A 16,783-nucleotide genomic window follows, 5' to 3' on the forward strand; every position below is an offset into this window, starting at 1 on the left:
AATCAGCAGTGCCTGAACATTGTGTTTCTAATGGTCATTCCATGGATTATGAGAAAATTAAGAGACTGGCCACAACCCCATCCTACTGAGATTCAATGGTCAAGGAAGCTGTGGAAATACAGTTAGCAGACAGTCTGCTCAACTGAGATGGGCGTTGTCAGCTTGACAAATCATGAAAACCCTCATTTCACATCTGTACTCACAAAGGAAATATTCTAGGTCTTCATGCCATCCATAATATCAATAACACCCTTTGTAAACACTGTGAGTTCACTGATTCTGCACTTGATTTGTTTTATCCTTAGATAGATCAAGTTTATTGTGTGATTGATGCTCTTTTCATACCAACAGTGTTGTTCTTTATGCATGTGAGTGTATTCCATAATGCGTAAAGCGAATCAAAAACTTGCTAGCTGCTCGCATTGAGAATGTTTGAAAGGTTGTCAACTGAAACAAGAGAACATAAATTTAAAATATTTCAGATGCATTCCTAAAAAATGATGCACTATAACATTTAAATGTTTCTGAAGTTTTCAACATCTTCACACACACCCATTATTTTAGACTTTCCAGTATCAGAGCATGGCAAAGAAGTGAGTTGTATTTGGCTAAACTATACTGTAATGCACTCTGAAGATTGTGTGTGCTTGTGCATTTGTCAAAACTCTTGAATTATTAAGCAAAACTCCATAATTTATGCAGCTTTTAATCCATTCTAATACTGAACATTGTGGAAAATATGTTCAGGTACTATATGTTATATCAAGATAGATACTATCTAATTAATGAAAATTGAGATACATTGGCAATTTCTGCATCATTTTAGATGCTCAAAGTGGGGCAAGGAAATCACCATTTCATTCCTTAATGGTGTATTCTGTCACAATTAATAGTAAACACTGGTTTTCACTTGTGTGGCATTCATTTAATAACATTAGTTTTCAGGTTCCTGAGGAATTTTTTTACCATCCATACAGAATGGCTCTGGAATAGTAACTCAAGGCACTGGTCTGTCTGTAGTAGTTCTCCTAAGAAATCTCACACATGTACATATAGGATTCATATTTGAAGAACACATGGTGAATGTAATTCAGGTGATAACCTTAGAACCATTCACGATTGTAGCTTGAGTGCAGGATTGATGTCCTAAAAAAGGAGAGAATTGCCTTGGCAAATTTGTTTGGCACAATAAAATATTTAAAAAATTATATTCCTATAGCTTTGTGCAGTAAAAGGAACAATTTAGATATTTGTTCATGCTGTGGTGCTGCTTCATGCTCACATTAACAGCATAGGCAGCCTCTCTCTCTCTCTCTCTCTCTCTCTCTCTCTCTCTCTCTCTCTCTTTCACCTGCACCCAATTCCTTCCTCTCTCTTTCCCCTCCTCTATATAATGTGTCTTCCACCTCCTCATATATAATATGTGTGGATGGATATGTGTGTGTGTGTGCGAGTGTATACCCGTCCTTTTTTCCCCCTAGGGTAAGTCTTTCCGCTCCCGGGATTGGAATGACTCCTTACCCTCTCCCTTAAAACCCATTTCCTTTCGTCTTTCCCTCTCCTTCCCTCTTTCCTGATGAGGCAACAGTTTGTTGCGAAAGCTTGAATTTTGTGTGTATGTTTGTGTTTGTTTGTGTGTCTGTCGACCTGCCAGCACTTTCATTTGGTAAGTCATATATATATATATATATATAGTGTGTGTGTCTTTGTGTGCATGAACATGATGGAGAGAGAGTGAGAAAAGAAGAGAAAGAAAGAAATTATGATACATTCTTATTTCATTCAAACATTATGGTTTGTAGAATAAAATATTTTGGAAGCCTTTTGTGTTTCACATTTAATGACTATTACATAACTAATTACTGAGCGAGGTGGCGCAGTGGCTAGCACACTGGACTCGCATTCAGGAGGACAACAGTTCAATTCCATGTCTGGCCATCCTGATTTAGGTTTTCTGATTTCCCTAAATTGCTCCAGGCAAATGCCAGGATGGTTCAATTGAAAAGGCATGGCCGACTTCCTTCCCAGTCCTTCCCTAATCCGATGAGACCGATGACCTTGCTGTCTGGTCTCCTCCCCCAAACAACCAAACCCAACCCAACTTAACTAATTCATCTACAACTGCATCATCTGCAGCTCATGGTCTAGTAGCTAGCATTGCTGCCTCTGGATCAAGGAGTCCTGGGTTTGATTCCTGGCTGGGTCAGAGATTTTCTGCACCTGGGGACTGGGTGTTTGTGTTGTCCTCATTATTTCACCATCATTCATGAAAGTGATGAAATGGACTGCGTAAATATTGGGAATTGGTACCGACACTGATAACCACTCAGTTGAGCACCTCACAGACCAAATATCATCATCATCATCACCATAAATCTACATCATAGTCCTGAAGCACACTATTGGTGTGTGATGGAGGGCATTTCTTGTACCACTAATTGAGCCCCCTACTTTGTTCTGCTTGTGAATGGTGTGCGGGAAGAATGATTGTCGTTAAGCCTCTGTATTGGCCCTAATTTCCCAAATTTTCCCAGCAAGGTCATTACGTGAGATATATGTGAAAGGAAGTAATACATTGTCTGACTTTTCCTGGAAAGTGCTCTCTTGAAATTTCGATTGTAAACCTCTCAGTGATGCACGGCACCTGTCTTGTAACATCTGCAAATGGAGTTTGTTGAGAATCTCAGTAATGTTCTCACATTGACTAAATGATCCCATGATGAAATCCACCACTCTTCATTGGATCTTCTCTGTCTCTTCTATCAGTCCTACCTGATAAAGATGCCATTTTGATAAACAATACTCAAGAACTGGTCGAACAAATACCTTATAAGGTCCTTCCTATGTGGATGAATTTAATTTCTGTAAGATACTTTTTATTTAAGTGTTACAGGGTTTAGGTTAGCATCTCACTTTTGTAGATCAGAAATGGAGAAAGGAGGAGTTGCCACATTCATCAGGAACTGTCATAAATTTAAGAACATAGACATTCATAAATTTTGCCTAGAACAGCATATGGAAGCATGTGCAACAGAAGTAGAATTCCACAAAAAAATCCTTCATAATATTAAGTGTATATCGAGCACCTGCAGGTAACTTTAATCTGTTTGTAAACCACCTTGAAGCTGTACTGGCCCATTTAACAGCCAAAAACAAAGAAATAGTGGTTGCTGGTGATTTCAATGTAGATTTCCTTAAAGACTCTCCCAATAAGAACTTATTTGAGTTAGTAACACTGTCATTCAACTTAATTCCCACTGTAAAGTTCCCCACTAGGGTAGCCACTTGCTGCCAAACAGCCACTGATAATATCTTTATAGAAAAGTCCAATGAACAAAATTATATTACAAAACCAATAGGCAATGGCCTTTCAGACCATGACATGCAGTTCCTTCTGTTAAATGTTAATACTGAACAGGATATAAAATCTGTTAAATCTGAGCTCAAGAGGGTAATCAATAAGCCAAAAATTGATTATTTTAGGACACTCCTCAGAGACATTCACTGGACTGATGTTTACAGTGTTCATGGCATGAATGAAAAATATAACACTTTTGCTAATAAAGTGCTTACCTTATTCGAACACTGTTTTCCCCCAAAACTTACCAAGGTTAGAGCAAAGTCTACAAAGAAGCCATGGATCACTCAAGGAATAGGGGTATCTTGTAAAACAAAAAGAAAACTGTATCTGTCAATCCGAAACAGTTCCGATGTTGATGCTATAGCACATTACAAGAAATACTGCAAAATATTAAAGACTGTAATATGGATGTCGAAGCAAATATATTACAAGGAAAAGATAATCATATCAGATAACAAAATAAAGACAATATGGGATATAGTGAAGGAGGAGACCGGTAGAACCAGACATGAAGAGGCACAAATAGCATTAAGAGTAAATGATACGTTGGTGACAGATGTGTATAGTGTTGCAGAACTTTTTAACAAACATTTTATAACTGTTATGGAAAAGATGGGTTTGTCAGGTTCAGTAGATGCTGCTATGGAATACCTCAGACCAGACATTTCATGTAACGTCCATAATATGAATTTGACCCTCACTACCCCAACAGAAGTAATGTCCATCATAAAATCTTTAAAATCAAAAACATCTAGTGGGTATGATGAAATATCAAAAAAGTTAATTAAAGAATATGATTCTGAGCTAAGTAACATATTAAGCTACCTGTGTAACCAGTCATTTATCAGTAGAATATTTCCTGAATGGTTGAAATATGCTGAAGTTAAGCCACTGTTTAAGAAGGGAGATAAAGAAATAGCATCAAATTTCCGTCCAATGTCACCGTTGACAGCATTCTCAAAAATTTTAGAAAAAGTAATGTACAGTTGGCTTTATAACCATCTTATCTTAAATAACATACTGTCAAAGTCACAGTTTGGATTTCTAAAAGATTCTGATATTGAGAAGGCTATCTACACTTACAGTGAAAATTTGCTTAATTCATTAGACAAAAAATTGCAGGCAACTGGTATATTTTGTGATCTGTCAAAGGCATTTGATTGTGTAAATCACAATATCCTTTTTAGTAAATTAGAATATTATAGTGTAACTGGAAATGCTGCAAAATGGTTCAAATCTTATAGCTCTGACAGGAAACAAAGGGTGTTATTAGGAAAGACACATATATCAAGCTATCAGGCATCATCCAACTGGGAACTAATTACATGTGGGGTCCCACAAGGTTCCATTTTGGGGCCCTTACCTTTTCTTGTATATATAAAGGACCTTTCATCAGTAACATTAACAGACGCCAAGTTCATTTTGTTTGATGATGATACAAACATTGCAATAAATAGCAAATCCAGTGTAGTCTTAGAAAGATCAACTAATAAAATATTTGTGGACATTAATCAGTGGTTCCTAGCCAATTTCTTGTCACTAAACTTTGAAAAAACACACTGCATGCAGTTCAGAACTTGTAAGGGGTATTCCACGAGTATACGTCTAACGTACGATGACAAGAAGATAGAAGAAGTGGACAGTGTTAAATTTTTGGGATTACAGCTTGATAATAAATTCAACTGGGAGAAGCACACCACAGAACTGCTGAAGCGTCTTAACAAATCTCTGTTTGCGCGAATTTTGTCAGACATAGGAGATATAAAAATGAAAAAGCTGGCATACTATGTTTACTTTCATTCCATAATGTCATATGGGATTATTTTTTGGGGTAATTCATCAAGCCAAGCTAAAGTTTTCTGGGTGCAAAAATGTGCAGTTAGAGTTATATGTGGTGTGAACTCAAGAACATCCTGCAGAAGCCTGTTTAGGGAACTAGGGATACTAACTACTGCTTCCCAATATATTTATTCCTTAATGAAATTTGTCATTAAAAATATATCACTTTTTCAAACCAACAGCTCAATTCATGGAATCAATACTAGAAATAAGAATAACCTTCATAAGGATTTAAAGTCACTTAGTCTTGTACAAAAAGGTGTGCATTATTCAGGAACACACATTTTCAGTAACTTGCCAGCAACCATAAAAAGCTTAACAACCAATGAAATTCACTTTAAGAGAAGCCTAAAGGATTTATTGGTGGCCAACTCCTTCTACTCCATTGATGAATTTCTTAGTAAAACCAACTGATTTGTGTATACATATATAAGTACAATATAGCTTCTGCACAATTTCAGTGCAGTAATGTGTTCATTGTAAATATGTGTGTGTGTGTGTGTGTGTGTGTGTGTGTGTGTGTGTGTGTAAGTACAATCTAACTTCTGCACCATTTCAGTGCAGTAATGTGTTCATTGTAAATAAGTATTATAGTAGTTGTATTACATGTTTATTACCTTATAAATAAATTTAAAAAAACTTTTTTATTTTAAATTCAGTGCATTAGTATGTGTAAAATGACTCTTTCATATAGTGTTCATTAAAAATGATGATCATTCCACTTGGGACCTGTGGAATGGGACATTAGCTTATTTGTTTTAGTTGTAAATATTTGTCATGTATTGTTGTTTTTCTGACATGTTCCACATTCTGGAGGACCTCCTCACTACGGATCAATTGGAATGAAAGTAAATCTAATCTAATCTAATTAATCTTATTCTGACAACTGCTTTTCCTACTATTTGTTTTATGTGGTCATTCCAATTAAGGACACTCTAGACAATTAAACCCAGATATGTTATTGTGGCTACTGTTTAAAGCAGTTTGTTGTCAATAGTGTTGTACAATAGTGGAGTTCTTTTACTATGTATGCACAGTATGTTACATTTATTCATATTCAGTGTTAACTGCCAGAACCTGCACCATTTGTCAATGCTCTGCAGCTCATTTTGCTAATTGATACGGTCTTCTGGCTTTGCTACTTTTGTTACAGACAACTGCATCATCTGTGAACAGGGCATCCAACACTTTCTGCCACATCATTTATATACATTGTAAACAGTAACAGTCCTATCACACTTACGTGGAGAACTCCTGCAGTTATCTTCACATCTGTTGATTTTGTTTCCTTAAGAGTGACATGTTGAGTTCTATCTATAAGGGAGTCTTGAATCCAGTCACAGATATGGTCCAATACTTGATAAGTTTATATTGTTTTCACTAAACACCAGTGTGGGACGGTGTCAAATGCCTTCCTGAAGTCAAGGAATATGACATCAACATGAGCACCATTGTCTACAGCGCATGGATCTAATGGAAGAACACAGTAAGCTGAGTTTTGCAAGATCTCTGTTTGCAAAATCCATGTTGATTTCTATAGAGGAGATTTTCATTCTCCATAAATGTCATAATTCTTGAGCATAAAACATGTTCCATAATTCTACAGCAGATTGATATCGAGGATATAGAACTGCGGTTGTGCACATCTATCGTAAAGCCCTTCTTGAAAATGGAAATGACGTGCACTTCCTCCCAGTTGCTAGGTACCCTTCATTGCTCCAGCAGTATGTGATAAACTGCTGCTAGAAGAAATGGAAGTTCTTTTGTGTAATATTTGTAGAATTTTACAGATATCTCATCTGGTCCTGATGCCTTTCCACCACCAAGCAATTGCAGTTGCTTTTCTATCCCACAATCAGTTATCTCAGTATTTTCCATTTCAAAGTTCCTACAGTGATTGACAGAAGAGACTGTGTCACAATCTTCTGCTGTGAAACAATTTTGGAAGACCAAATTCAGTATTTTGGCCTTCTCTCTTTTATCTTCTGTTTTGATGCCAGTATGCTCACTGAGTGAATGAATAGATGATATCAAACCATTTGCTGATTTTATATAAAACCTAAATTTCTTAGGCTTTTTATTGTTTGACAGAATTGTACTTTAAAATTCATTGAATGCTTCTCTCATTTTTGTTCTGTTCAGCTTTTATTTGTCAGCTAGGTTTTGATCTCTCTTGAATCTGAGATGAAACTATCTCTGATTATGTAGCACTTTTCTAACATGGCTATTAAACCATGGTGGGTGTTTCCCATTCCTTAAGATCTTGCTCGAGCATGTTTGTGTAAGGCACATTGAACAGTGCTTCTTAATTTTTTCCATTTGTGCTCAATATCGTCATTCTCGTCACTGAATATTTGATAATGAATACCCAGATACTCTGCAATTTGTATACTGTCAGTCTTGCAAAGCAAAAATATTTTCTTTCCTTTCTCAACACTCCTCATAAAACCCATAGCCATAATTGTTATCATAGCCTTATGATCACTGATATCTTCTCTATGATAAATGATTCAAAAAGTTCAGGTCTGTTTGTTGCTAGGACATCCAAGACATAACCTTCATGTGTTCATCCTGTAACTGTCTCTCACATGAATCCCTGTCCCTGGCACCAATTTTGATAGCATGGCTTACCCAAACTATACCTGGCAAGTTGAAGTCACTCCCCATTACAACAGAATGATCAGGAAAATTATTAAATATAATCTGTAAGTTCTCTCTGAAGTGCTCTAGTATTACATCTCCTGACCCAGGTGATTTTTAAAAAGAATCCTATTATCATTTTTCACTGACTTTTGATGCTCGGCTTCGCCCAGGTTAATTCATATTCGAGATCTGTCCCTAGATATTATCAAATTCCTTATTGCAATATATACATCACCACCATTGGTTGCTAACCTATCCAACCTATCCTTATGATAAATATTCCAATCTGAAATTAGGATTTCATTGCTATTCACTTATGATTTCAACCAACTTTTGTTCCTAATACTATCTGGGCATAACAATGCTTAATAACCGATACTAATTCTGAGACCTTTCTGTGAATACTCATATTAACTGTTGTGACTCGCCGATCATTCAAAGCGCCGCTGCGCAATTACGCGCATCCTCTACGTGCGGCGCTGTCTGCCAGCCATGCAGCAGCTGCGCCACCGAAGCGGCCAGCCGAGCAGCGGCCACTAGACTGGGACTCAGTGCTCATTCGAATGCTAACGTGTACACATGTCTTGCTTGTCAACTTACTCTGTGACTTATATGTGTTGTGTCGTTCTGAAATATATGTGTTAAACTTGACGTTATAACAATTGGCGACGAGGTAGTGGATTTTTCCTTTTCACCGTTGACCCACAGGGTTCCATGGCTACTGTCGAGTAACTATTGCAAAATCTCCTTGAACAGCAAACGCTTCTAACAGCAGCGATTCGCAATTTCGCCGCGGCGTCAAATGTGGGGCGTTTCTTGTTATTGGCTATACCTCCTTTTCCTCCTTACGACGAGACGGTGGAAGACTGGTCTGATTATGAAAAACGTCTTCGACAGCACTTCTTGGCATTTCATGTCACAGACGAACAACCATGCAAGTCTCTGTTCCTTTCCTGGATTTCACCTCAAATGTATCGGTTGTTGTCGCAATTGGCTCCTTTGAAGGATCCTGTGTCTTTGTCCTTTGCTGAAATGTGCTCACTTCTGTCTGTCTATTTTCAAAAGCAAACGCATGTGGTAGCCTCTCCTGTTGCCTTTTATTGTTGTCAAAAACAGCCACATCAATCCTATTGCACTTGGGGTGCTGAACTTATGGCCTCAGTCGAAAGTGTCAATTTGTTACTGACGTTCGCAAAGAATCCTATGCCGATTCCATGGTACGGAATGCCATTATCCGGTCGGCACCCGACAAAGAAGTTCGGCAACGTGCCCTTCAGTTGGCGAATCTGACTCTAGATGAAGTTCTCTCCATTGTGCAGTCTTTTGAAATTTCTCGCGCCGCTGGGGCGCAAATAGAGGCGTGGGGTGATGTCGGGGAAATACAACCTCTGTGCGCTGTTGACGACGCGTGCGGCGCGTCCCCGCCGGCCGACGTGGCTGCAGTGCGCTCCCACGCACAGCCTTGGCCTAGCCGTAAACAACCTGCTAAGAAACTGCAGCAAAACCCCTGGCAACTTCCTTCATGTCCGCGGTGTTCTACGAAACATTCACACGAGGATTGTCCCCAACGTTGGGCTGTGTGTCACAATTGCAAAAAGAAAGGTCATGTGTCTTCCGTTTGCAAATCCAACCGCATACATGATGTTCATGAACATGACGCTGATTCTGATTCTGTGTTGTCTGTCAATTGCACTTCTTCCCTTTCAGGGAAGTTATTCCTCACTGTCCAAATCCTTGGCCGAGATGTTCGCATGCAAGTGGATACCGGTTCTGCTGCCACTATAATTAATTCTCAGACGTATCTTCAGTTGGGTTCTCCACTCCTGTCACCTGTCACTCGGCAATTACGGACGTACAATAAACAGAAGATTTCTCTCTTGGGACAGTTTAATGCTGAGGTATCTTACAAATCCATCGTTCACACTGTTCCCATATTTGTGGTCGACCAGAGCAATGCAGAAAATCTGTTTGGTTTTGATGCCTTTCGCGCTTTTGGGTTCTCCATAGATGTCTCTGTCAATATTGTCTCTGATGCTATTCCTTATGCTCAACTGGATTCCTTGTCGATGACATTTTCGTCCCTTTTTTTCTCCTGGGTTAGGCCGTTCAAACGCCTTTGAAGCTCATATCACGCTCAAACCCACTGCTCGACCTAAGTTTTTTCGGGCTCGGCCCATTCCTATGGCCCTTCGTGGTCGGGTAAAATGGGAGTTGGATCGTCTCACTACTTCAGGGGTCTTGCTTTCTGTCACTTTCAGTGAGTGGTCCTCTCCTGTCGTTGTCGTTGCTAAGCCAAATGGTGATATTCGTCTCTGTGGCGATTTCAAAGCCACTGTAAATGCTCAATGCCTCATCGACACTTACCCTATGCCCCTTCCTGAAGAACTGTTCACTAAACTTGCTGGAAGCCAGTATTTTTCTAAAATTGACCTATCAGAAGCTTATCATCAACTTCCTCTCGACGCTGCTTCCCGGCAGTTTCTGGTCCTTAACACGCCTTTCGGCATCTATCAATACCAACGCTTGCCATTCGGGGTTGCTAGCGCCCCTGCTCTCTTTCAGCAATTCTTGGAACAATTATCGCTCCCTGTCCCTGGGTGTATCAATTACATGGATGACATTGTTGTCACTGGCTCCACCACTGAAGAACATCTTCAAAATCTCCGCACACTATTTCATGTCTTACAGACTGTCGGTCTTAAGTGTAATCTTCAGAAATCACAATTTTTTCAGGCATCTATCACGTACTTGGGGTTTCAACTCTCTCGGGATGGTATTCGTCCGCTTCAGCAAACTGTCGCTGCGATTGATGCCCTTCCTCACCCTACATCTGTTAAGGAACTGCAGGCCTTCTTGGGGAAAATAGCATACTATCACAAGTTTTTACTGTCTGCGGCTTCGGTGGCTCAGCCGTTGCATCGCCTGTTGCATAAAAACGTGCTTTTTTACTGGTCCGCATCATGCAAAGTGGCTTTCCAGAAATTGAAGACTATGCTGAAACAGGCCCCATGCCTGGCTACTTATTGACCTGGCCAACATCTTGTTCTTGCCACAGACGCCTCCCAATACGGGGTCGGTGCAGTCCTTGCGCACCGTTTTTCTGACGGTTCGGAACAACCCATTGCTTATGCCTCCAAAACGCTCACGGATCCCCAGCAAAAGTATTCTCAAATTGAGAAAGAAGCTTTGGCCATTATTTATGCTCTTCATAAGTTTGGTGTTTTTTTCTATGGCTCAAAATTTCATCTTGTTACGGATCACAAACCACTTGTTTCCTTGTTTCATCCATCAACATCACTTCCCGACAAGGCTGCACACCGCCCCCAGTGTTGGGCTCTTTACTTGTCTCGTTTCAATTATGAGATTCATTTCCAGCCAATGGCTCAACATGCGAATGCTGATGCTCTGTCTCGCCTTCCCATGGGTCCTGATCAGGCATTCGATAGGGCCGAACTTTTGTGTTTCCACCTGGATGTTGCCGAGCAGCGGGTTGTGGACGGGTTCCCCATCACTGGGGACAGGCTGGCGGCTGCTACGGGTTCTGACCCTACCCTCTCCTGGGTTTTACGCTGTATTCAGAAGGGTTGGCCAGATCGCCCGTCCGCTAAGACTTCTGATCCGTTGCGGAACTACTACGCTTTGTGCTACAGCCTCACGGTTAGGGATGGTGTTATCCTCCTCTCCACAGACAATGCTTCGCTGCGTGTTGTGGTACCTGCGTCTTTGAGTGCTTCGGTCTTGCGCCTCCTTCACCAAGGGCACTGGGGTGTGTCTCGCACAAAATCTCTGGCTTGTCGTCATGTGTACTGGCCTGGCATCGACTCTGAAATAGCACACATGGCCACTGCCTGAGGCCCTTGTGCATCACAGGCCACTGCCCCGAAGTCATCTTTGTCACCGTGGCCTTTGCCTGAGAAGCCCTGGGAGTGCATTCATGCTGACTTTGCGGTACCCTTTTTAGGTACTTATTGGCTCCTCGTAATTGACGCCTACTCTAACTTTCCTTTCATTGTCCGTTGCACGTCGCCTACCACCGTGGCAACCACCAGTGCTCTCGCCCGCATTTTTTCTTTGGAAGGCCTCCCCTCTACTCTTGTTACTGATAATGGTCCGCAATTTGCCTCTTCCGAATTTGCGGATTTTTGTGCTCGTCTTGGCGTTATGCATGTCACGGCCCCGCTGTTCCATCCACAGTCCAATGGTGAGTCTGAACGACTGGTCCGCACATTTAAGGCTCAGATGCGGAAACTTCTGACTTCTTCTGCTGCTGATGATGCGCTTCTCCAGTTTCTGGCGTCTTACCGTTTCACCCCCATGGGCGACCACAGCCCGGCTGAGCTCTTACATGGCCGACAGCCCCGCACGCTACTTCATCTTCTGCGGCCTTCCACCTCATGGCTGCCGGTGCCTTCACTTGGCCAGTTCACTGCCGACAACCTCGTCTGGGTACGGGGATATGGCAGGCGGCCAAAATGGAGCCCGGGCCGCATCTTAAGACACTGTGGCAGACGCCTGTATGAAATCCAGATGGACACGGGTGTTGCAGTGTGTCATTCGGACCAGCTTCAGCCTCGTGTGCCAGCAACACCTGTTCCGAATGCCGCTACACCACCTTTGGCTCTACCTGATGCTTGGGATCTTGGCATCTCTCAATACTCACAACGCAGCCCTCTCACCGTCATCGTGATGCCAGCACAAGAACGGATGCCACCAGGAGACGTGCCCATGCAGGAACCGGATGACCATCCTCTGTCAGAGCAAATCTACTCGCCTCCTCCTCCAATGGATGCCTACACATCGCCCATGTCTCCTATCATATCAGCTGGACTTGCCGCAACAGGCAGATTGGTGCATGGGGCCCCAGCAGATTCGACCCCTATGTCTCCTGTCATCTCGACCCGTTATCATCGGGGACACTTCCGTCCGTATGAGAAGCCTCCTCCTCGAGACTTTACGGCGAGTCACACAACGCCTATGGACATTAGCCATCTCCAGGACATCTCCATCAAGACCAGTGCAACAATTTCAAAGGGGGGAAAAGTGTTGTGACTCGCCGATCACTCAAAGCGCCGCCGCGCAATTACGCGCGTCCTCTACATGCGGCGCTGTCTGCCAGTCATGCAGCAGCTGCGCCACCTAAGCGGCCAGCCGAGCAGCGGCCGCTAGACTGGGACTCAGTGCTCATTCGAATGCTAACATATACACATGTCTTGCTTGTCAACTTACTCTGTGACTTATATGTGTTGTGTCATTCTGAAATATATGTGTTAAACTTGATATTATAACATTAACCTTTCCTACAACTGATCTATGAGAATGAGCATTCTCTGAGAATTCTGTGGCCAATGTAACCTTAAATTTGGCATTCAGTTTGTCTCTGATATCAAGGGGTGGGGGTAACTAACATAAAAACCATCATATGCACACCACATATTGTACTGCCCTATTAGCAGCTTCCTGCATGTAGAGCCTGATTGACATACTAAGGGGAAGCATACAGCTCTGCACCCAATAGTGGAGGTCAAGAAATTTTCATTTGGTAGCATCACAGAGTTATTGGACTTTCCACTCTGCTCCAAACCAGAGGACCGTGATCAGTCCTGAATATGATGCTACAGGAAGTGAGTATACAAACTTCAGTGCACTGATCTAAACTATACACTGTGTACTAACAAGGGGTTTATACACAGTGATGTGAAATAGGACTTATGGCAGTGGAAAATTACACGGGGTAGCTGCCTCACACAAGGATATGCACTAAGATTTATGAAAAAACAAAAATGTACAATAATTTTCTAAACCCTAATCTGCATTGTAAAAGACACAGGTACAGATCACTTCATCACAGACATATGTAAAAAACACAAACTAAACCAAAGTGCTATGTATCAGATAAGTACTGCTGCTGCTGCTACCTCTACCGTAACAGGCACATCCCCTTGCCTTGTTGCCTGCCACTCGACTGAGTTTTATAGGGCATATATTATTACATTGCAGCAACTTTTGTCTTACCTTTCCTTTTTAGGAAACACAAGGAGTAAATGTTGTTACTTACGGCAAGAATAAGGATTTTCCAGCATTTTACTCGGCCAGCAGTGGGTTTTCTTCACCATATAATGTTGAAACAACAGAAGAAGCTGCCCGTATGCTTCATAGTCTATTGCGGGCACAACTCAATTCAGGAATGTTACTTGCTGTTCCTGTACCAGAAGAATTTGCACTTTCTGGTAAGTTTTGTTCGTTTTCTATTGTTAATTCAGTAATTTTTAAAAGTCTTTTGTGATGTCTGAAGCTTATTGTTTGTTGTTAAATCATTTTTCACCTTCTGTGCATAATACCGAAGTTTACTCATTTTTGAGATCAGTTTACTATAATCTAGACTGCAAAAGACAAGATTAGATTAATTACAGCATGTACAGAGTCCTTTAACTAATCATGAAGAATGGAATGGCAAGAACCCCTAATAATTAGCATAATGCCACGCACTTGACAATGGTTGAGAAAGTATAGAATTGGTAGCAGATACATGTTTTGACTCTTTAACAATTTATTAGTTTTCTCAACACCATAAATTTGAATTGAGATAAAAATTGTAAATTATTCAGCTTGCCAACACAGGTGATGTAAAAGAAAAACAAAAGGATCAATTTTAGAATGAAATATCACTTTGTAGTGGAGTGTGCACTGAGTTGATATTCCATGGCAGATTAAAGTTGTGTGCAAGGTCAGCAGTCAGACCTAGGACCTTTGCCTTTTACAGACCAGCTCTACCAGCTGAATTATCCATGCATGACTCGCAACCCATCCTCTCAGCCTTAATTCTGTCCGTACCACATCTCCTACCTTCCCTACTTCCCAGAAGTTCTCTTGCATTCCTCATAGGATTAGCACACCTGGAAGAAATGAAATTACAGAGACAGTGCTTAGTGACAGCCTAAGGAATTGTTTCCAGAATAAATTCAACTCTGCACTGGAGTGATTTCAAACTCCCTGGCAAATTAAAACTGTGTGTCAGACAGGGACTTGAACTTGGGATCTTTACCTTTTGTGGACAAATGCTCTGCTGATTTAGCTATCCAAACATAGCTTATGACCTGACCTCATGTCCTTGGACTTCCATCAATACATCATAATATCCTAGCTTACGAAATTCACAAATTACCCTTTGGCATTAGCATTCCTAAAGGAAATACTATTGCAGAGACACGGCTTATCCAAAGCCTAAGAGATTGTTTCCAGCATGAATGTTCACTCTGCAGCAGACAGTATGCTGATTTGAAATTTTGTGACAGATTAAATCTATGTGCTAGACTGAGATTTTCACACCCTTACATCTGGCAGTACCTAATCTTCAACCTTTCAAACATAACAGAAGTTCTTCTGCATATCCTGTGGGACTAGTACTCCTGGAGGAAAGGATATTATACCAATTCTGAAATACAGAAAGGATCCAGTATCTGCTGACTATTACAGACCCGATGCATTGTGAAAAATTTGGAACAAATACAGTAATTAAAAATTGTCTTGAATGATGTCTAGAAACTAATAATATACTGCTAGTCTATCAAAACAGTTTTTGAATACATCACTTTACTTTAGTTAGTTTGACATAACTCACTTTGGACATACAAAGAGCATTTAAGAAAAAGACAATGTGTTATGTCCATGTTCATGAATATTGAAGGGACGTGTGATGCAGTTGTCATTCCCTTATCATGGCAAAGAATGATAGAGACTGGAGTGCCCTACAGTTTTGTTTATGGTAGAAGCAAATTTTTCTTTAGAAGGACTGTCCTCTTATGCCTAAAAAATAAAGCTGTATGCCAAATATGCCACTGTTGACATTCCACAGGGATCATTATTGAGGCCAGTTCTGTTTAATATTTATGCAGTGGAAATGTGAACCAAGCTTCCAAGAGCTGTTCAAGTACTTCAATATGCTTATGATACTTGTATGTATATTTCTGGTAGCTGACTTGAAGAAACGAAGAGAGAAAATTGGTTGGTCTCTAAAGGCTTGCTGTTGTCAACTTTTGCAGATAAAGGATTCCACTGGGACTAACATGCATGAGATTAAATTACCAAATGTACCCAGTGAAGAGTCAAACTAAATTTATAGGAACAATAATGGACTCACACATATAATGTGTGGGGTAGATTGCCTATTTCTTAGTCAAGATCCAGCCTTATTTCAGCACATCATGCTCAGTTACAACAGTATCATAGGGGAGCAGATCATAATATTCTACTGCTAAAATACAGGGATCTAATAAGATCTAAAATTGACATTGGAAGCACATTGTTTTGCAGAGGCAACAGGAAATCAGTTTTGAAAGTAGGAAAATTACAGTTAAATGTGTTAGGACTTGCTGATGAGCTAGGAGTTCTATGAAAAATAAGACATTTTTGGTGGAAGCTGCAGAAATGCTTAATGCCTCAAAGCAGAAATTAATTACGGATATACCGATATTCCTCCTAAACAGACATTCTTCAATTGACCATGCTGTGCTACAGAATCTTGACTGATTGTTTCAAGAAAAAATGAATAGATAGAGACTAAACACTTCCCTAAAATCAAAATCATGTATAAGCTTCATAGATTTGAAGGACATTTTACCTAATCTCTGAAGAATGCCAACATATCCTAATTGAGATTATCAGTATAATGAAATAAGTTCAGTAGTAGATGTTTTCTACTTATCAACCAAAACAAATAGGTGTACTGTTGCAGCTGCATGGCTGATAATTTCCCAAAATATGTCGAGATTTATACTAATGGCTCCAAAAGCCCAGATAATTGAACAGTGGGTTGCCTATTCCTATGGCCAAGCACAGGCTACAAGGAACTTTTTGTAAACTCTCTTCTCCAGTTTTGTAAAGGCCTCATTGCTTCTGTTGTGGGGGCCAAGTTTGTGAGTTCATGAAATGGCTTCTGGTGCA

At 40.6% G+C, this 16,783-nt stretch overlaps 1 protein-coding gene across 1 annotated transcript in view; it reads left to right on the forward strand.

The window, feature by feature from the left end:
* Positions 1 to 16,783, forward strand: part of LOC126455588 (pseudouridine-5'-phosphate glycosidase-like) — a 135,764-nt gene that overhangs the window by 79,517 nt on the left and 39,464 nt on the right. Inside the window, exon 6 of the mRNA XM_050091346.1 lies at positions 13,869 to 14,070. Coding sequence (XP_049947303.1) covers positions 13,869 to 14,070 — 202 coding nt within the window. The remainder of the gene's footprint in view (positions 1 to 13,868; positions 14,071 to 16,783) is intronic.

Source organism: Schistocerca serialis, chromosome 2 (genome assembly GCF_023864345.2).
Source record: "Schistocerca serialis cubense isolate TAMUIC-IGC-003099 chromosome 2, iqSchSeri2.2, whole genome shotgun sequence".
Taxonomy (NCBI): domain Eukaryota; kingdom Metazoa; phylum Arthropoda; class Insecta; order Orthoptera; family Acrididae; genus Schistocerca; species Schistocerca serialis.